Raw genomic sequence first — 23660 nt, forward strand, 5'->3', positions numbered from 1 at the left:
TAGTGTAGGTTTAGCTGACGAGCCGTAGTCTGGAAAGCGCTTTTCATGCACCTGCAAGTCTATAAAGCTAAGTTAAAGTTTATAAAAAACCACTGTTTGGAGCACTAAAAGGCAAAAATTGTATAAATTCTCTAACTCTAATTAAATAATTCTAGCTAGTCCATAGGTTGGTTGCTGGTATTAATTAACTCCAGTCTTTTTAAAAGTTACAATTTATTGTGCAGTCAGAGACATAGCTTGCTTCTGGCTCTTTATGAGATATATTTAAAATATATTTGGTCCTTATTGTCTCCTCCTTAAGTTGGGTTTAATTTTGTAATGTTTAATTAACGATCCTGGAGAAAATCTAGCTATATTTGCAGTAACAACGTCAAATTAATCTTGTTACCTGCATTATAGTTCAACAATATCTAAGTTGAGCTTAACCCGAGTTGAGCCCTAATCTGGAAAAACTGTTGTCCCCTAAATGTGTAAAATAAAATAAAATAATGGTCTAGTTTGTAACACACTTAGACACAGAGGGAAACAAAAGAAGACAAAGTGAGGAGAAACACTTTTCTTGATTGATTTGTAGAGGCCCGATGTTGATCTGTTGGCTTTATAGGACATGATACAGTTAGAATTTAGAGTATCTTATACAGTATAGATCAGCTACAACTTCTTTAAAATATCAATTTAAGATCAAAATAGTAAATTTTCAGTGTCATGTTCAGTAAGGATATCAATTTTTGTATGTTGTTACAAAATTTAGTTTATTTCTTTGGTTTTCACAGTGAATGTTAATGGAGTATGGTTTTAAATTGATTCGGCTAATTAATATTTCTATTTAATATAACGGCTCGTGAGTAAAGTTTTCATTCTCATGTTACGCTAAATGTATATAACAATATTCTAATTATAAATAGAATATTCTAGCACAATCTGATGACTATCTGCCAGCTGTTAAGGTTTTTTATTTGTTTTACTGTTGATGTATTTTTGTAAAGAAACATATGAATTTTTGTATATTTTATCAATTATGTGAATTAATAAGTAACCCCAACGTTGTTTTAATTTTTGACAATTAGTTTACCTTAGTTGTTCTATAAATTTTATGTAAAAGAAAAAAGCAAGCAAATAGGCCAACGGTATTTTCATTCATTATTTATTACTTGATTTAAAGTGACGGCGTGGCTTTAGATATTATCAAGTTAAGTTTTTGTTATAACATTCAAGCTTGGAAATAACGCAAGGACAAAAAGCTAAGAGACGTGCGTTCATGAGCACACTAAGGCCTAAGTGGATAAAATGGGGACGTTGCCCCAAACTTAAATCTTTTGATTCTTCTAGAGAAAATCGCCGGGCTTTCGATTGAACGAATATTTTACAGAAAGGGTATTGAATGCCATTTTAAAGGATTTTTATGTTTATAAACCAAACAAATCATTTCTTAAAATTATATTTTTATGGTAAGTTTATGTTATTTAAATGTAATTACGATTAGTAAAAATGAAATGTTCACGACGTTCCACTCGAATATGGTTTTTCTTAAGGTAAAAAAGTACCTAAAGTAAAACAAGATCTTCTAAATATATAAAAGGCAAAGCCCTCACTTACTCACTCACTCACTCATCACTAATTCTCCCACTTCCCATTTACCTAGGAGGCTGAAATTCAGTACACCGGTTCTTTGGGCATTAAATAGGAAAACTAAGTAATTTTTATTCTAATTGGGCTTTCGGGTTCCGCCCCAGTTGCTCTGGAGTTTCCCATGTTAACCTTATGATTTTTCATATTTAAAAGAAATTAATGAATCTTAACAGCTGTTTCAATTAAACAAGTTGGTTTTGTTCTATTGTGTTCAATAGCATTAAAGTTACAAGGATTACCAACAGGGTGCAGCGCTATTTTTTTTATGTTTATGACAACATCTAATTTGCAACCAAAAGGTGAGTGAGCATAGCGAACGAGCTTCAACCTGGAGGCGAGTTAGCGTAGCGGACGAGCTAACCCTAAGGCAAGTGAGCGCAGCCAACGAGCTCCAACCGAAAGGTGAGTGAGCGTAGCGAACGAACTTCAACCAGGACATGATTGAGCCATGAAGTTAAACGGGGCAAAGCCCGCGGGTACAGCTAGTTGTTAAATAAATCGATCTGAAATTTAAAACCCCGAAAGAAAACTATGCACAAAAATGTTTAGTACCTAGCTTAAACATCAAACTTAATTTGCTTAACTCATGCTAACTAATGAAAACAACAATTTGTTCAACAAAAAATGATCAGAGCAGCCAAACGACCAGTCTACAAACGGTATTTCAAGCAAGGAAACATATTTTTTTATTTATCTTACATTTAGAAAAATCCATACGTACTTATAACAAGTCGTCTAAATTATCATTACTAACCTTAATGACAGGACACACTTATAATAAACTTATATTATTTTTTAGCGAATTTCCCTATAGGGAAGTAGCTATTACCTTAGGTCTCATGGTAAGACCTAGGCCCGGGACCGATTTACTTTTTCATTTTGATGTCCCCAGAGGCCAAAAACACCATTCGTTAAAATTTTGATATATCTATACAATTTTCTGATTCTGATAAAGATTCTGACCAAAAAGCGGATTGACACTATTGTACCGTTGAGGGTGGGGGACGTCGAAGTCCAATCCGTTCGCGCCGCCAAACATCTTGGTGTCATGGTGGACTCTAAGCTTAGCTGGCAGGATATTCCGAACGGCGGACAAGGCTGCTAAGGTGATTTCTTCTCATAGCCGGTTAATGGCCAATGTCGGAGGTCCTCGTTCCAGTCGCAGAAGGCTGTTGATGTCTACAGTTCAGTCTGCACTCCTGTATGGTGCAGAAGTGTGGGCAGACGCACTCAATAAGGAGGTGTATAGGATGCGGCTTGCCAGAGTGCAGCGTTAGGCAGCACTCAGGGTAGCATCCGCCTACCGAACAGTGTCTGATCCTGCCATCTTGGTGGTTGCTGGAGTAATCCCCGTCAAACTTTTGGCAGCGGAGATGAAAGCGATTTATCAGCGGCGTGGAGATGACCATGCAAAAACGGAGGAGCGCAACCGCACCTACCAGCTCTGGCAGGAGAGCTGGGAACAGGAGTCGCGGGGACGCTGGACCAGGAGACTGATTCAGCAAGTCCAACCATGGGTTGACCGACGGTATGGTGAGGTGGACTATTACCTTACCCATTTTCTGACAGGTCACGGGTTTTTTCGGTCGTACCTGTTCAGGATGGGCAAAGCCGTGTATTGCATCTACTGCCCAGGCACTCCCGACGACGCGGAGCACACCTTCCGCTGCCAGCGTTGGGAAGGTTCCCGCCTGGAGACTGAACAACATGCAGGGCAACATCCGATGAGGTAATGAATCATGCAACGGTGATAAGCTACCAAATTAAAGCTATAATGTAAAACATGTATATTGTAATATCATGATTTCATCTAAAATTTGTCAAATTGCTTTTTTTTTGTAGTAATTCAATACGACTTAATGATATACTGATGTTTCGGCTATCAGTGAGGCAGGTCTCGAAAACAGTTAAATCGGTATCAGACAGGAAAATACAACAGGAAGGTCTCTTGCAAATACAAAGTTTACCTCACACCACTCACGTCCTAAGTAAATACTTCAGTTTGTATTTCTATAGAAGTAAACTGACCAAAAGTCTGTTTTTAAGCTCGACTTTTACAGAATGTTTTTTGCAAATATAAGGTAATATATTTTCCTACAGTCGAGATAATAATCAAGATACAGTAATCTTGTATAATATAGATAGAAATCTCAACTATGATTTAAGATTGCAATGATAAGCCAAAACAAAAATTCATAAATAAAAACAAATAATAACATTTAAAATTATTTTAACTAACTTTTCCTCAGAATATAAAAGTTTACGGTCAGATTAATCTTAACCAAACTATTGTAACAACATAATGTTTTGTGAAATACAATAATATAAATAATAAACTTAACAATCATCCAACCAGTCTGCTAGATGTTGAGTTTATCATTTGAAAAGACAAAACAGGAGACAATGGACTTGACTTAAGACGTCTGGAAATTTGTTTGCAAACCTTTCAAAAACAATATCTCTTACATTTAAAATTGGTTTATATTGTTTCTTGAAAACTCTTTCATGTGACAATGCATTTTTCGTTGTAATCAATTGCTATGAGTGAATATACTGTTTAAAAATATACTAATGTAGAATTCTTTTTTGTTTTATCTTTATGTAAATCAATGATAAACAATTGTTAGAGTTAAATTAATCCTTCTTAGTTTTGTGTATTTTAAAGAATTTATAGACCAATTTTATAATGGATACAAATAATATTAACTTAGTTATTTTTACTGTAGTACTTCTTTTATTACAAGGGCAATGATTTCGTAACTAACAAGGAATAATTAAAGTACCTGTTTATTTGTTTGAATAATTATAGTTTTCACCTTTGGTGTTACAAAAAATTTAAAAGTGGCAACTATTTAAGAGGAGTGAGGTTAATTTACTCCGAGGATGATTTTATATCAAGGTCTTAAGGCTTTGAAATAGAAATTAAACCTCAAAGGTAAGACGTGAACTGATTAAGTTACAGTTGACTAGGATTATTACTAGGAAGTCTTACAGTTTAGGAAGTTTTGTAAATATATTTTTTGAGGTGATGGATTAATATGACTATCATCAAACTGGCGATAAAATGTAAAGGAATAAACTATACAAAAAGTACGTTGCATAGCTCTTTTAAATACATTATTTAAAATTTTTGTCTAATTTAAAAACAATTGAGAACTAGTAAAACTTACGAGAACAGAGATTGAAGATTATTGTGGATCGTGAAGATAAATATAAATGAATACTCGGAAACATATTTGTTGTCAACCCTTCTCAAAACGTTGTAGGTGTGTTTTCTGCATTTGTCACTTTTTTATATATTAGGTAAAAGATGAATTTTTGTTTGGCCTATTTACGAACAATAATCTTACTCGAACATTTCCTATTAATCCACTATCACTATGAACTACAAATCCTGATCCTGATTATAATATTTTAGGTTTAGACGGGTTTGGTTATGTTAGAAGCAAGATATAGTTTGAAATTTCAGTTGTATATTGTAGCATGCAAATTATACAGAGGTAGTGAATTCAGGGAATAGATTTTAAGATTTTATAAAGGTTGAAAAGAAATATATTTTACTCAAATGCATTTATTAATACCTCCTCCACAGCAAATCTGCAGACTAAGCGAATTTCCACTTGCCTTACTATTTTTACTAAGATAATTTATTTTATTTTACATGACAGATTTATTACCCATTCAAGTAACAGTTTGTTAGATTGAGTTCCTAGCTGGTAAAACCATATAAAAAGGGGCTCTTAGTCAAATGATTTTAGTTTAGTAATAAATAAATGATTTTGTCAAATTTAATGAAAATATATCCTAGCACGCTACAACAGTTTACTTGTCCTCAATTGTAACATGGGTATTTAAAATTCATTTTTTTAAATTATTCTCTCTAACCATTACCATTGAGGTGTATACTCAATGCCATTAAAAAAGCGCTTGAATGAGCCTCTGGGAACATCAAAACAACCAATCGGTCCCGGGTCTAGGTCTTAACCAAGATACTTACGGTAAAGACAATTAATTTCTTTATGTGCGAAATTCACCAAAATTGACTATGATAAAGAATTAGCTATGGTAAATAATGAGTGATACAGCAAAGATTCCCAATATCCTGCAACTATCCACGAACTTTAAATTGCCCTTTAAATTTGTAACACCAAAGGTGAAAACTATAAGGGTGGTAAATACGTTATTTTGCTGGTGGTAAGGAGAATACATTTTTTTATCTCATCGCGAAACATTGTTTCAAAAGATTTTGTATTAATGCCAAGCCGTATAATAGACGGTACGCACTACAGTTTGAAGTTAATAAATAATCTTCGAGAAGATGACGTAGCCTAAGCAATATAAACCAAGTCAATACAAATAATTAAAAATTTTGAATGCAGTCCAAATGGATACAGATTATTTTATACTAAGGATACTTATGCCACTGAGCTTACCTAACCTGTATTAATTCAAGTAAATATTTTATTCTGTTTAAAACTTAGCCTTTTAATTGGATGTCGCTTATTCATTGTTCTTTCAAAGCCTGTGCTAACGACGAGGCAATTTGGGCTTTAACGATGTTAGAACTGTATCATTTAGGACAAGGATGCCCGAAAAGACAATAATTCAACGTTGCGGGATGGAAATATTTCATACTTTACTGGTTATTGGAAACATAGCTTATTTGTAAGTACCAATTCATTAAAAGAGTCGATGGATAAATAGATGGATATTTTATAATTAGATGTTTTAATAATCATATTGTTTATTATTAGATGTCCTATATAAAAACATTTAGTTATAGGTACAAACTGTTGGACAATAGTGAAAAAATAAAATAAAATAATGTAAATAGATACACAGCTTTATAGTTGGTCGACTGATAGTCTAAGTGCAAAACCAGTGATTGGACCGTTTCTAACAAAAAACTTTAAAAAAATCCTGTATAAGGTCAAATTATTTTCACCAAAGGGAATCAGCACCAAGAAAAAACAAAAGAATGTAAAACGATGTGGTGCTTTTTATTTCTATAAAGTATGTTCGTTGTATATTCATATAAAGCGTTTGCTGTTTAGGAGTACCATTTTACAAACATTTACAAACAAACAACTCCATTTTACAACCACTTAAAATTGCATTATGTTCAGTTTTGAACAAATAAAATGTTGAAACCTAAAACAATTTTTTAAACAGCTACATGGCTTTAGAAATGTCCGAACTCTGAACGATAACATTATTATTTAAGTTTTGAAAACCGACAGGGCAATACGGCTAAGAGGCAGTAAGGCTTAAGTGAATAAAAGGGACGAGCTCCAAATTGACTTTTGACTTCTTTAAAGAAAACCACTGGGCTTTAAAAAATGTTTAATAGGAAAAAGAGTCACAAAAAACTTCTTAATAATGCGTTGTATAGTTCAGATATTAGCGTTGATCCAATTTAGAGAAGTTTTAAAATTAATATCAAAAACACACTTGTTACCCTCAATACCCTCAATTAGGTATGGTTGTTAATATAAATTGTATATCTTAGGTTATAGTTTGACGACAATAGGTTGGATTTAGAATGATTTTGACATTTTGTTACAAAAAAATATATTTATAGCAATTTATGTTTTAAAATTACGATACGTAGACATTATCAGCAAGGGTGTTTTGCTGGGTAATCGGTTGCTTTTACTCGCTGAAATGTCATTTCCAATTGACCCATTTACTAATGGTATGACAATTGGGAAGTTTACTTGGAGCTGGAGTGGTAGTTAGAGTTATACTTGGAATAGTATTGTGAATACATTTCTTGTGAATGTATTGTACAATCCAGCTTTAGGCATCTTGTTTGCACGACAAAGATTTTATTTTTTGGATTTTTAACATTTAAAGCACAAACTGTCTGTAGCCAAAAGATATTCTCTTTTGTAATATAAGTCTGTGCTAATTAAAGGGCTACTCGTTGCAAATTATAATACCAATAATTGTCCCTAGTATTTCGATTAATTCAAAAACAAAACGTAATATTTAACTGATCTGTTTACTATGGTTTCATGTTTGGATGCAAGTAATAATGAAATCACAACAATTTATAATTTGATGAGGAGTGAGCATTTAAAATAAGATCAATTTATCTTTACGGCTAGTAGTGATATAAATTTTGGTTGTTTGAGAAGGAATATTAGTATTTTGGTGGTGGCAATTAGTGAATTAAACATTTGTTTTAAATCATTCTTTATAAATTAACCTAAAAAGAAATTTGCCAAACAATAAAGTAAAATCCAGCGAAGGAGTGTAACAAAAGTGATAATTGAACATTTTAAAAACATGATCTCTAATCGACTATTTTATCAGAATTCGTCGTCCAACTTCTTGATATTGATCTATATAAATAGAATTATTTTACCTTACAATATCCTTATTCGTCAGATAGAACTACATGTTTCGTGATAACTGCCACATCATCAGGTTCATCCTCTTCTACGAGTCGTCATACATTTAAAATTAAAAACACAACTATATTAATATTTATATGACTATTTTATATTAATCTAAATGATTGCAATATTTCTCTATCTATGAAGGATTATAGCATTCAAGAGAAAAGTTTTAATCGTATTCTTTTTTATATAATTATTATGGCATGGGGTAATTCAGCTGTCCGTATGAGCAAAGCCATAACGATTTATTTAGTCTTGACCCAGTATAAGGAAATATAGGACATGGTGACTAATTGAGCCCATAACCAAGACTTAGTAGGATCTTTAAGTAAATAGGTATAATATATTACAGTTTTAAGAGTGGACATTTCAACCCCAACGTCAACTAATCTTTATAAAATATAGATATTTTTTAAATATAGCTGAGGAGATTTTTATTCTAGTGATTTTTTTAGAAAATGTATTCAATAATACTATTTGCGTATATTTACAAAAAACTAATCACAAACGTGTTTGTCTGTATGTTTTGACTGCTGCATTGCGTATATGTGTATTTTGACTTCTGCATTGCGTACATGTGGGGTACGTAAACAAACACTGCTATTTTTCCAAACCCAGTAAATTATCTTCGTACGTATTCTGTTGTTAAATTCTGTGCTGGTGATTTATTCTATTTGAAACTAAGGAAAAAACTAGTTGATCTTAAAAATATACCCCCGCCGCAGCAAACCTGCCGACTGAGCGAATTTCCATTTGTCTGAATCTATTTTCATTTAAATATATTTAAATAGGCCCCTAACATTATGTTTAACGAGCACCTAGGTTTGCTGCTACAAGGAAACTAATAAAGTGTGTTTTTTTGTAAAATATTGATAGCTTAGTATAAAAAAATTAATTTGCCAAGTTTGATAAAAATATATTTATAAACAAGCAAACAACAAAATTTTACAATATTCTCCTTAAGAATAACATGGGAATTTTAAATTTACAATTTTTTAAATTTACTCCGTTACCAATAACCGAACAAAAATACTTTTATACACTAAATTATTTGTTTTTTAAGCTCTTTTAACAGGTCTAAAGAGAAATTGGGAAATTTTGTGTTTTGAGGGTCAAAAGTGAGAAAAACCAATTTTTACCCCATAAAAACCCCCGTAAAGCCCCGTTACCATGGTCCGATCATGCTGGTTCAAGAACTCATTCAAGTTTATTCCGATTTACACCTTTAAACAAAATTTTATATATATATATATATATATATAAATTTGAACTAATGGTGTTTTTGGCCTCTGGGGACATGAAAATGAAATAGTAAATCGGTCCCGGGTCTAGGTCTTACCGTGCCACCTACGGTAATAGCTACTCTTCCCTACAGGGAAATTCGCTATTATTTGATGCAGACAGGTAACTTGATCTTTTACTTCTAGAAATTTTAGAATGAATTTACACAGCACATTTAATCAATATCGAGTGAACAGTCATACCCAACATTTCCTTGGAACCAAATAATAATAGCCAATAATAAGGCTAAGGGTCAAAATTAGTATTTGTCTAAAAAATGAAATAGCTGACTAAGTAAATCAAGAGTTATTTCCGTGTGGTAGAACTAGTAGGACATCTATTTGTATCAATTTCTAGGAAACTACACGGCTCGAAGCGATCTTGAGATATTAAATCGGTCAGTTCTATGATATTAATTTCAACTTCCCACATTTTCTTAGAGTCAAATGCAATATGAACTTGTTTGTTGATGTGACTAACATACGTAATAGCTCTACTTATCATGAATGAGACCAGTCTATATTACTTCACAATATTACTATGTCGCCATAATTAGAACCCATTAGTATACTTTTATATAACTTCATTACTTTTTTACTGTGTTTATATAATCCATTATTTCGATATTTCTGTGTAAGTATTTTACGTAAAAATTCGTTCTAAATGAGAGGCTAAACATGCTTCATATTTAATTAGATTTTTAGACTGCAATGAAATGTTGTTTAATTTAACCTTTGGTTGATTACTTCAAGTCTAAATAAGTTATTTAAAAATGAGTCTTCTTCATGTGTATATTAACGGGATATTATGACGACTTTGTTTAAATAAAACTTGTAAAAACAAGTAAACAATATTTTATAATATTATTTTTTAATATTAAATATAGCTGGACCAGCATTGTAAAAAATATATATATATATTATATCCCAAATATTTATAGTCTTTGCAATCCTCCAAGTAATCAAAGAAGGTTCATTAACGCTCCTTATTGAAGTCATAATTATATTTACTTAATTAGGGTCTCATGATGTGTTAAAAAATAGTATACAAAAAAAACTGAAAGTATAATAGACATAAATATATTATTTATATACACGTTTCTCCAATAAGTTCTATAAAAGTATCGCAACAAGTATTTTGTTATTTTTTTATTGTAATGAGCTGAACTACTGAACATGGACGTTCAGAAAGTTCTTATCAAGAAAGCTTTTTTTAATTTTAAGTAATCACTGAATAGCTTAGAAACAAGCTGTATTCATTAAAAACAGTATATTTCATGATTAGGTTGTTGTGTAGTGATATAAAGAGTGTGTGACTGATCTAGTTGATGTGTCACAATTTCTGTTTTGGAGTTCATGGTCCAATTAATCAGAAATTTCTTTTGCGTGTACTATTGTGGTAGTTCTTAGCTGTATGTACAGGTACCAAGGAAAAAGACAGCTTCTTTAAGTGACAGAAACGATTCCTTTATTAAGCACCACCCTCCATGATATGCTATACTAGAGTTACTATTCTTTTAGAACAAAAAATAGTACTATGGTTATAAAGGTTTGCCTTGTAAATAAAATAACTTTACAGATGGTTGGAATCATCATTACTATATCTCGAACAGCTGTAAACAAATTACATGAGGAAGTGTCGATGTAAATGTAAAGTTGACTTTGCCCGACTCGCGCCTAAGTAAATACTTAACCCTGTGTTTGTCTATAGAGGTGAACTGACCAGAAGTGTTTTTTCAATCCAAATTGTAACAGCTTTCCCATTAAATTAACAAGTAAGGGTGACAAAGTTTACTGTTGAATTTTTTTAATCTAACATGACTGCAAAATATAGTTCGGGAAACATGTTTCCCAATACACTATGTAATAAGCAAATTAACAGAAATAAATTATAAGTTTTTTCATAAATGCACTAAAAAATTTTAAAGTTATAATATGAACAACACAGTATTAGCGAAACACAGAACAGACACTGAACATAAAAATAGTAGAATCTTTTCGTACTACTATACTGTAATGCATTTTTACCAAACACTAGCTGATTATAAAGTGAGTTGTGTGATTAGTGGTTGGTACAATGATTCGTTGCATCATAATCAATGGCAATGAGAATGAGAGGTTATACACAAAAAGGGATAACCTCACTTACAAGTTATGAGTTAGGATTGCTAAGCCCATTAGTCGGTGGGAATATATAACAAAATTGTACAGTTGTTTAAATGTTAGGTTAGTTTAGAGTAGCATGGTGAAAATTATCGAACGTCACTCGTTAAAATTGTGTTTGAGTAATTTTTGAGTGCAGTGAAAACTCAATATAAGAAAGGTTTCTTGGCGAGAATATTGCAATACTAATCCAAAGCTGTCAAACAAAGCTTTTATATAAGAATTTGGAATTTGGAGCTTAAATACGTTGAACATTTTGAAACATCTTTTCCATAAACCCAACAACAAACTGAAGGTGTTAATGAACTTCCGGGACAAAACAAGTTTACAGTCGAGCAAAGTTTCTAAGTTAATAAACTTGTATCCGTGAGGAAGTTTATATATTAGAGGTTGATAAATAGGGTTTTACAGTTGACGATAAAATATATAACTTTAAAAATTTAAAGTTTTAAATCTACAGTTTCTTTTGGAACAATTTTAACCACTTTAATTATTTAAGATACACTCACTAACACCGGCAGGGAAATATTTCTAGAAAAATATTTTTAAAGTTAAAACAAGTACCGGAATAGATAGCAAATCTCATAATAACGAATCTTGAGACCTATACAAAGGAAAACCAAAAAAGGTTATAATTTATAAAAAGGTCTGTCTGTTTATAATTTTAGATAAATTGTCTCTGAAATTTGTAAACTTCTTTGTTAAAAAAATCTGATCAAGAGTTCAAAAACCCAATTATTAGCTTATAGAGCTAAGTAAATGATTGTTTATAGTGATCTTACTCATCAACTAAACAGTCTCCGGCTTGATCCCGAAAAAGGTTAGTATTTTTTATGGTTTGAACCCAGGTGTCATTGATAAAGGATCCTTGCTAAAGAACCAGCCGGTCTTAGCCAGTACTAAAGCTCCACAGTACAAATCACTCTATTCTTTACTCTATTCATATCCCGCTTAAAATACACACACTGGTATTCACTGTCCTAAAACAATGACAGTTAAACAGTGTAGATGGAAGTGTATATTTTCACCTAATCGTACCTATCGTAATTATTAGATATAAGAAAATATATTCTTTCACCTTTCTCGCGTAATTTTTTTTATTTTTTTAATTAAAAGTGCATGTTTTATTAATTCAAAATATAAATTGGGGACTAGTAGGTATAAATATTGGTGCAATATATTGACGAAAAGTTCATGGTAGAACTTAATAAATCGTCGAGCTATGAGTAAATGCAAATTTATGTTACATATACCACTACAGTCCAAAACATATTCCCTGAACTAATAAATCCAGGATAGTTAACCTGATATCCACGGCTATTGTTGATTATAATGTTAATGAACCTTTATTCATGCTGTGAATTTTGTCATGCCAATTTGACCTTTGTTAAAATTATTTAAAGACTTAAGCAAACAAGTCACGGTGCTTTAATATTTTTTATTATGGTTCCAATAATAGTTACCCAAAATCAACGTAGATTTAAGAAAAAAATTTGAAGAAAGTAGGAAGTAATACCTGTTTGAAGGAAAACTTCTTCTCAAAGTGTTCTATAAATATTTTGTACAAATCATTTGAATATAAAAAAAATGTAGTTGCAGCCATTAACATTCATAAATTTTCTCTGCGTCGAGGAATTTTGTAGTCACAAAATGATCGATCAAAACCTATTTAAATATACAATTTAATTTATAGATAGTTCAATCTGTTATGTAAATATGTGTTTACAAACATGTAATATAACCCTAAAATCAACAAATACAATCGTCTACATAAAAACACCTTTGTTGTTTTTACAAGGCGATTTTGTCATAGTAATTGTGTAACACTATTTACTTCAATTGAAATAAATGATAAACCCTTGTTTAATATAGTCTAAACATATTTATATGCATAATTTTGGCCACTTTTATTAAAGCAACTTTTTTTGGCAGTTTAGGATTTTCTTAACGTTTGACGATATGAGAAACTCTGAATTTTAAAAGTAATGGGTAGTGTTCAAAGGGCAGATTTATATTAGAATCTTGCTACTTTGAGAAGGAAAAGAAGTCTCTTAGTCAAAGGTACACCTTTTGAGTTTATCATTTGATCTTCTGATGATATTATTGCGAGGAAGGTTTAATATTCACGAACTTTTATGGGATATTAAAGTTAAGATGAGCCCCTAAATGTCGGATTCCGGCATATTTTGTAGAAAAAAACCCATTTTCAGTGGTGAAGCTTGAACCTGCATCCCATTGGTGGATCACTCTAATTACCACACTGGCAGTTTTCTACTTGTCAGCAAATCAAATTATGTCCGTATACAAAATAAATCCATAATTATAGCTCTCAAAGTACAAAAATAAGTCAAATGACACTTGCAATAAATACTGTATGTTTACACTTATACTGTTTACTCACAAGATGGTAAATTCATATAAAAGATGGCAAGTGGTGATCGATTTTAATTGGACTCTCCTATCTTCATCGGACCAAATAGGCTAATGACAATCTAAATCGATCACCACTTACCATCTTTTTTATGTATTTACCGTCTTGTGAGTAAAGAGTATAAGTGAAAATATATTTATTAGAAGTTTTATTTGACGTATTTTTTTACTTTCAGGTAATTTAATAACACGTACGATGGTGATCAAGAAGTTACTTATATAATGATAAATGTATTTACACCTTGTTTTGTATAACTTATATACTTGATTCATCTAAAATGCTTGCTCTTCAATGCTATTTCATATCAATTGATGGATATTGGTAAGATATTCGAGGATTGCTGTGAATCTTGAGCTCAAATTGTGAATAAATATTCGGATCCTTGGGTCGATCCTGCTCTAACATGTTCTGCCACGACGATAACAAATCGAGTTATACGAGACAACGATAAAGAGTGTTTAACCTTGTTTATAGCAGACGACATCGCGAATATAATATAAGAGGAAATACATCCACTTTAAACCGTACTTTACGGTTGTTTTGTGTAAGAGAGTTACTATTTTAGTTATTTACAAGTTTCTTCTAGTAAAAAAAGTTTCTAATCAAATTGGCTTCATGATACACAATTTAAGAAAAAATGTGTTGCCATCAATATTAACAACTCATTACAGATCAAATACAAATTTCCAAAAAAAAGTTTAAAACACTAACTTTTAACCAAGCAAAAAAGGTGGATTGATTCAAGGTTCATCAGTTAGAGGTTCTTATTTATTTATTTGATAGAACATTATCATGGGAGAGTACGTTTGTTAAAATCATGCTAGTTGGAGGGTAAAAATCTCTCTAGTTTTACCATTGACCATACTGTATAACACTAATATAATCAATGGTTTTATCCAGTACCGTATATCAGTATTTGTTTGATAACTAATTCAATTAACATTAGTTCACATATGGTTTCGTCAAATTACACTCCAAGTAAGAGACAATATAGCCTATTGTCTGGAAGCTAATTAATTAACTCTCCTTTAAACCACGCAGACTCCACGATATAAATCAGATCAAGTGACTCAAATTCAACATAAAAAATAAATAATAATGTTATAACTTCTTTACGAAAATAACTTGGAACTATCACATTAAATTTTGTCTCGTACAACTGGTACAACATACCTTTTTCGTCATACTCCAGCATAAACAGCTGTTTTAATGCATGCGTTGCAGTTCTAAAGTAGCACTTTTACTCTCTAGAGAGTAAAAATAATTTTTAGTCACTAGGGTGTTAAAATAAGCTGTTGTAAACAATTGTAAATTTCGATTGTGACAATCGCATCAAACGAAATTATTTACCACTTGATTTATTAGGTAAGGCCTATTGTTGTCGATTGCTCGACATATCGATGGTGTAATAACACAATCGGAATATACGAAATAATCGAATCACTTACTAAACAGCTGCTTATTTGCATTAGCATAATTGAAAACAAGTTGTTTTTAGAGGTCATCTTAAAAAAAGAGGTCATATAAAAATTATTTAGATTCCAGGATTTTTTATAATTTAGTAATTAGGGTTCAGCAATTCATGCTGATGCCTGAAGATTAGTGATTAATGAAATGAGTAATGTCAGTGCTGACATTATTCATTTCATTCATAATAAAAGTAGATTTTATGAGGACTCTAAGGACATATGAATGATATATCATTCTTACGCTATAATTTGGTAAAATACGTCTGAGTAGGTATCAACATGGATAGTAAAACATATATTATAGGTATACATACACGTTTTTCGTAAACCATATTATACTTTTTCTTGTATCTCAACTATTTTCGTGTATTAATTACTCATGATAAGAATTCTAATTATACCTCGAAGAAAAAAACAACTTTTAAAAATGTATCTTTTTACAGCCACGTTTTACAATTTAGTCGTAAATCACTTATGCCTACCTTAAGTAAATTGTTACCCAGTTCTTTTTTTTCTGTCTCTATTCATCAAATACTCTTAACATTAAAATTAAAATCATTTAAGTGAATTCAATAAGGATTACACATTTCCTTTTATTTATGCTAGAGAACGAGATTATTTTTCGAACAAAAGGAATTCTATATAATATCTTACCTTGTCAGTTTCTTTAGTGTAAATGCGGTCTCCTAGTCTACGTACTTCTCAAGAGGTAGGTTACTCCAGCGTTATAAGTTGCCTACTTCACGCCCTTATTGCTGTCTGCACAAACACACATGATTGGTCCAGATTCGTTGTATATAGGGGAAGCTGGGATATGAGTTGTTTTAATTCCCTCACTCGACCTTTTCGTGGCAAAACATATTTTTTCAACGGACTCCCAGAATGAAATAGAGGTGTTTTTATCTATGTTCTGCTCGTGAGAAAAAATAAATACGTATCAGAAAAAACACTAATAACACGTATAAAAAAGTAAATTGATTGCAATGTATCCAAAAGTTAGCAAGTTTTTATTTTACTAAGATTTCACTCTGTAAAAAGATGAAGATATTAAACAGAAGAAATTGATTATGAACCTTTATTTGGTATGAAAAACAATGAACTGAGATGTTTACAAATATTGTAAACGAACATATGTTAAATACAATTCTTTTAACACACTCGAAATTATCGTTTGGGAATTTTTATTCAGTATACAGAGGCATAGTCTGCTCAAGTTTATTTATATTTATTAAGCTAAAACTGTATTAAGGAGTGTGTAAGAACATGCTTTTGATATTACAGTACTATCATTGACGTGTATAGTCAATGGTACTATGTACACGTTTATTCTTGCTTCTTACCCACTACCCGTTATTGAATTTATTATTTTGAAATATCTTTCACCAGATTTAAATTTAAGAGAAACGTACTAGCCTTAAACAGTTTGTAGGTGTTCATAGTTCAAAACTGGGCCACGTAGAAATATAATTTGGCTTTTATGGACATGTTAGCTAAATAATAATTCGTTCCTAGCTAGTAACAAATTCTAACACACTTTATATTCACCAATATTTTAGTGTGATATACATCTTAGTTGTGTGATATACATCTTAGTTGTGTGATATACATCTTAGTTGTGTGATATACATCTATATATAATTTTAAATTGATAAACAGAGTAAACATGGTGATTGGTTTAGCTTTTCAATATGAAACGAAGAAAACAATGGAAGACAAAGTGAAGTGGAACACTTAAGTTGATTGAGTTGTATAGGCCCAATGTCGATGGTCAGCTTTTAGGACATGTCACTGTTGGAATGTAAAGTCCCATAGAACAGCTAAATATTCATAAAAATATAGTATAACATTCATTATTGATATGCTCCATTACTTATATTAAAAGTAAAATTCTTTACGTTACTAGGATAATCAATTAAACTGTATAAAAGACGTTGTAGATAACAAGCGTTCATATATTTAAAGTGTATCCAATAATCAATACTACTAGTTTTAGCTATAGATTTTCAACACATAAGTTTAGAGGGAGGTATATTCAGAAATAAATTATTAAATCGTAAATCATACAATGATTACGATAAAAATAAGAAACACTTCAACAAACGCATGATTGATTGTCACTTCAATAAAGAGTGGTAAAAAATAAATTGTTGTTTGGTATTTCGTTAGAACATTGAGTCGCCAAACTTAAATATGCTTCCAAGGCTCTGTAACCTTCAACTTATAACTTAAAACTTTTGGGAAACGACCAAACCCTAGTTCGTCTTATCTATTATCTAAAAGTATTTTAAGATAACAGAAAACTACCGAAGTAGAGTAAATCCTACTATTTGGGGCTGTTGGTATTTAATAAAACAATTGAAGTTTTAGCTAAAAAATATTATGCTGTAAACTGTATTTGTTATATTACTTCTTCAAATACTTGACTTCAGATATTGACAAGATTTAAGTTTGCATAGAATAATTGAAGTTAGAAAAACGAAAGATCAAAAAGGCTAAAGGACGTGCGTTCATGAGAACAGTAAGGCCTAAGTGGATAAAAGGGACGTCGCCCTTAAAACTGGAGTCTTTTGATTCCTCTGGAGAAAATCCCCAGGCTTATAACTAAACAAATTTTACAGAGTGCGAACAGCATTTCCTAAAAGTAAGCATAATGCATTTATCTTAATTAAAAATTTGTATTGCACTTTCTAAGGTATAAACTTGTTCAAATTAAAATATATTTTTAATATAACATTGTATTGTACGAAAAACATTGATATCTCATAAGAACTTGTAGTTTCAGAGAAATTTAAGCATTTTTTTTAGTAGAGACCTTTAGATTTGCATTTAACTTCTTTATCCGTCTTTAAAATGATTAAAAACTTAAATAAAATAAATACTTGATTAACTGTAACATCAAATAATATTTTTAATTTTATATTCATTAGAAATTGAAGCATTCAAAACAACTATAACCTCTCTCAATTAATTATTTTTAAGAATTCAAGTATCTAGGTAAAAATTAGTCATAATAGTTTTTTTTTACGAAGAAGCAGTTTTATCTACAAAGAAATAATGATATTATGCAGTAGAAGAATTGTAAATTTTAAATGAATTCACAAATATGCCTTAAGGGGATTCGCCACTCCTTAAGGTGTTTTTTTTTATTTTTAGCTTTAACCTTTTAAATGTAATATATTTAGGTTGTTATTGATCTAATTTAAAGGAATATAGTTAAACAATTATATATCTCACTGCAGTATTATGGTCAATAAAATTGTTTAGCAGAAAATTAAAGTTTTTTATAAATTTTAAAATTGATACAACTTTAGTACCAAATGTCCTATTTTAATTATCTCGGTCTTTAATTTTAGGCCTGGTATTTAACTAAAAATGCATTTATACTCATATGTCTGAGTTTAATTTTAATATTTTTTAAATGGTATAAATCTTTAAGAATTTGTTTAATTTTAGTTAATTGGTAAATAAAAATTTATTTTACCAAATGGATTAAAAATACGTCTTTTTTATTTTTATATTCAAAAGCCATTTAGAAAATTTCAGTAAGTAGCGTTTTTGGTCTCTGGGGTGTACAAGACTGACAAAACCGATCTAACATAATTAGTTCGTCAAAAATATTTGTGCACGTTCAACATTTAATGTTTTTCTCTCCATGAATTATGAAATTTTACATCAAACTGTTGTGTTTGTATTGTACAGGAAAACCTAAATAAAACTTGAGTTTTAAAAAAATCTAGATTTTTTACCATTTTTTGTAGAAAATCCCCTTAATCTTACCAATCTAACAATTTTTTAAATAGCTCAATTGCATAAATAATACAGAATTGTATATAAAATGATACTAATATCAAATCCATACTCAATCTGTCTCAATTACTTAATGGACGTAAGGACACCAGACAATTTGTTAACAAATTCAATAAACGATGTAAAAAGTCTAAGTTGCAACTTTTTTTTCTTAAACTTGTGTGATCGCCCTTTGCACGCAGAATCAGATAAGTAAAGCAGTTAAACGAGTTTGGAGTTTACTTGACCAAAAGAAAACAACTCGATTATATAAATAGCTGTGATTTTATGTGTTTTCTTTCAGAACTAGCCTACATGACAAACAAGTAGTTTTATTTGCTACAATTCGTGATGACTTTTTCAAATCCCGTTAATATACGTATTGGATATTTTTACATTTTAAGTTGGGCACATTTAATTTTGTACTTTCAGTATTTCATAATTAAATACGTAATCATTGACCAAAGGACTTTTAATTTGAGATGAAGTTGTTCTTATAACGCTATTTTACCATGTTGAGCTTTTATGTTTATTATTGTATTGTTTTAATTAATTCAAGTAATATTGAGTTTACCAATTCAAATAATATTTTTCTTTCCTATCAGAAATATTATTTTATATTTATTGGATATTAATTTATATTTATTACATAACTGAAGCTCTATTGTAATCGGTGGTGATCCATCAGATACATCCGTTAAGCTAAAAATAGCCAAGTTTATGGAAAGTCACGTTCTGGAATTACAAGACTATCTTAATTGACTTAAAGCATCAGACGTTTAGTGATAATGGGCAAGGCTGTTTGATGAGGAATTCAAACTTTTCTGCTTCGAAAGTGTAGTGTGATAACGTTTAGTAACAATTAGAATAATTATCATCATGTGTTATAAAAATATGAAACATCGTTTTACCAAACGAATGTTGAAAAACTATAAAGAAATAACAATACTTTATAATAACCTATTGTATAGTTTAAAAGTGCTGTTTAATATCTCACAGTAATTACGATATTTATAATATTTCGTAATAAACAAACGTGTACATAAAAAATTAAGCTTTTTGTACAGCACTCTATTTTTTATCCAATAAAATTTTTACATTTTCCATTATTTATATTTCAAAACGAATATGAGTAATTGTATTCAATTTTAACATTTTGGATGGAGGTGTATTGCAAATTTAAGTTACCCAAGATTCTGAGTAGTTTCACGAATACCTTGATACATAGAACAATGTTTCAGAACCGCAAACGAGACCTTGATTCGAGTAAGTCGGTTTACCATAAATTAAAACTGTCATTCCGTCTCTGACTAAGTTACACTTTTTGTGGTTTAACCTCGTTGACATTTCTATTTTAATTTACGTAATGTCATTGCCATAAATTAATTTAAATAAAAATTACACATAGAATGCCATATTCAAAAGTTGCTTACGCTAAGTCCTCTTTGCTGAAAACGTGAATTCCACTCATACATAATTTACATTTTCCGTTATGATTTGTTGTTTAATAATTAACTTAGTTGCTACAATATCCTGAAAGAAAATACTCCTATAACTTTATTTCGACCTGAATATTTGTTTAGGTTTCAATATTTCAAACCGTAATTTTAATTAATATTAGTTTTATGTAAAATGTGCTTTTTATAAAGGCAAATGTAGTTCCGCATGATCATATTTGACTCAAGATACAATGCTAATTTATTTCACTATTTTCTAAATAATTTTTTTACATAGGTTGTACATAGGTGTACATAGGTACACACTAATTATCAGGCAATTAATGTGTTATTAGTTCATACATTTTATGAATAGCTAGTTTCCAGTTCATTTATTTTCTTCATATATTCAGCATATTGTATCAGTGTGTGTATTGACTCTTTGGTATATATACTATTATATAAGTTAATTGTAATAACTTTAATAGTTGTAACTGATTTTATTTTTCTATTGTTATAGGTAAATTACATTAACAGAATATCTTAATGCCCACTAAAATTGTGTAGTATTTCAAACACTCAATACACAAAAAGATTTTATACAATTTATTTAGTGTAATTTATTAATAACAGAATTAGTTTTAACATTTCCATGTAAAGGAAGTCTCATTTGGTTCATTGTCATTCCCGTGGAAGCGACAAGTTCCGTATTGAGCCTTGGAACAAAACAAGGCCTTGTCAGTTCTTTACGGTTATTTCCCGCCATTCTCGACGTCCCAACCCTATTTGGTTATTTCCCTACACATTTCCCGCTTTTCGAATTGTTTCCTTTCGTTGGGTCACATTTGGTAATGGGATATTGTGGTGGAAAATATTTTCAATATTGTGGTCTAAAATATTGCTTACTCTCTTGAGTCGAACACTGTTTTATTTTCTTATTGTTACGTTACAGTAACCTTTCAATTTGTCATCAATAATTTATATTATTATAAAGCAAATTTGTTATGAAAATAATTAATATTAACTTAAATATACCATACTCAAAATTACTTCCTTGTTATTTTGGTGCTTTCTTTTTCTGTACAGATTTCAAATCCTGGGGTAAAAATTAAAAATAAAATAGGGGAAACTACCCCTAGTGACCAAAACCCATAGAAAACATAACCTCGGAAATAATACATGAGTCATAATCAAACTGTTTGAAACTTCGATTTTTTTTAAAGTTTTAATGTTTATATTAACAGTGTAAACTTTCAAACAAACCTTAATAAGAAGGCAAACTTCGTGGAACATGCCAAATATTGGTCGTTAAGATTTTAATACTAATATTTACCGTTTAATAACGTGTTATATTTATTGATCATATTTTAAGTGGTTCTAGCAATGTAACGTCTGAAATATGTTTTCTAAGTACTATATATCTCTAAACTATTTATTTTATTTTTTTTACATACTAAATAGTAGCTTTTCCGGCTATTTGACAGCTAGAATAAAGGTTTGGAGACAAAAAATTATCCTGAAAGCTTTCGCCTCAGGTGCGATCGCCAGTTTTCATTACGTCAAAAAAACCGTCAGTTAAATTTTTTTAAATGAGTGGTTGTGCTAATGATTTCATAATGGTTTAATGTTTATTGATAATGTGTTTTAAAATGTAGTTGTCGCCTCTTAAGTTAAGGCTTGATCCTATTGAAAAGGTTTGGTGTATATTTTGAGAGTAAGGCAAATATTTAAGTAACAAAAAACCATACATACAGTTGAAATTTTTATTATTAACACAGCTAAAAGATATCGTAGAGCTATGAGAGGATGATTGAAGCTAAAATAACGTTTCAAGTTAATTTTACTTTAATTCTTCAAAATGTATCAGAAGCACCTAGAGATTGTTTCCACTCTATTGTAGCATTGTCCAAACAGTTTATACATCTATTCCACTTTCTCCAGGTTGTGTTGGGAGCTCTGCCTCTTGCGGTGACCGCGGTCAACGCAGATCCCCTACTTCTGCCGGGGCGACGTCTGGAGTTCGTGGCCCGGGACATCGGCACAGAGCCCAGCGGCCTGGCCAGACGTCAGTCCTCCCTGGCCACGCTGGCCATCCGGGTCATGACTGAGATGCGAGACAACGGCACTGTGGCCTTCATAGGCCCGGACGACACATGCAGCGCCGAGGCATTGGTAGCGGCCGCCTGGAACCTCCCCATGATATCATATGTGAGTTATAGTTTTTATTATTTGTTTGTTATTTATTTAGATTGAATATTTCACAGATTTTGCTATAGAACCGTTCTATGCCCATACCTTTAAGACGACAACGTTTTGTCAAAGAACAATATTGGTTGATAGCTTAAAGATAAACATCATCTGGGCACAGAATCAAGTGTAACGTATTTAAATGTCATTGGCATTGTTTTTAGGTTTTCAATGATATATTCGAACTCGGCTCTAGTTAGGACGACGACTCATTTGCTCGAAAAACATTGCTTAATGGCATTTCAATGACTAATAGCAAATGGGTCCCAAATTTACCCAGTTATTTCCATTCTTGGTTAAAACACATTTGAACCTATTTAGTTCATAGCTAATAATTTAACCAGAACCAATCACATAAATACTTCTTACGAAATACCAAGAAAAATGATAATAAGATAAACAAGGTTGATTGTAAGAATAGAAGTATTTAAACTTGTTGACAAGTGGAAGCCTCTTTGAAAAGAGCTCATTAAAGGTAAGTAACTCATAATCCTTAGAGTGAAATTCATAATTGGAAATTGAGTATCAGGTAAACACTTTAACGTTGAAAATCACTTATTTCGTTCATTTAATATTTAGCATGTCAGAACCCGTGTTTAAAGTTAGCTGAAATTGGGAACTTTATTTATTTGTTTAATTTTGAAAGTGACACAGTACACTTTTCTTGTGAGTTGTGGTCGTAATTTTATCTTTAAGATGATTTGAAAAATTCCGAGTCTTTTTATTATAATCTAAAATTATTTAAATATGTAATACACCCTATATTGTTTTAATGGTTGTATGAATATTTGGTAAACCGTTCAAAAACTATTAAG

The 23660-nt window shown here is 30.8% G+C and overlaps 1 protein-coding gene across 2 annotated transcripts in view; it reads left to right on the top strand.

The window, feature by feature from the left end:
• Positions 1 to 23660, top strand: part of LOC129002398 (guanylate cyclase 32E-like) — a 124369-nt gene that overhangs the window by 48009 nt on the left and 52700 nt on the right. For both annotated transcript variants that reach the window (XM_054430174.1, XM_054430175.1), the window contains exon 3: positions 22540 to 22806. In XM_054430174.1, the coding sequence (XP_054286149.1) occupies positions 22540 to 22806 (267 nt within the window). The remainder of the gene's footprint in view (positions 1 to 22539; positions 22807 to 23660) is intronic.

This window comes from Macrosteles quadrilineatus, unplaced genomic scaffold, assembly GCF_028750875.1.
Source record: "Macrosteles quadrilineatus isolate MER2022 unplaced genomic scaffold, UCM_ALF_1.0 Scaffold_9__3_contigs__length_116548681, whole genome shotgun sequence".
NCBI classification, from domain to species: Eukaryota; Metazoa; Arthropoda; class Insecta; order Hemiptera; family Cicadellidae; genus Macrosteles; species Macrosteles quadrilineatus.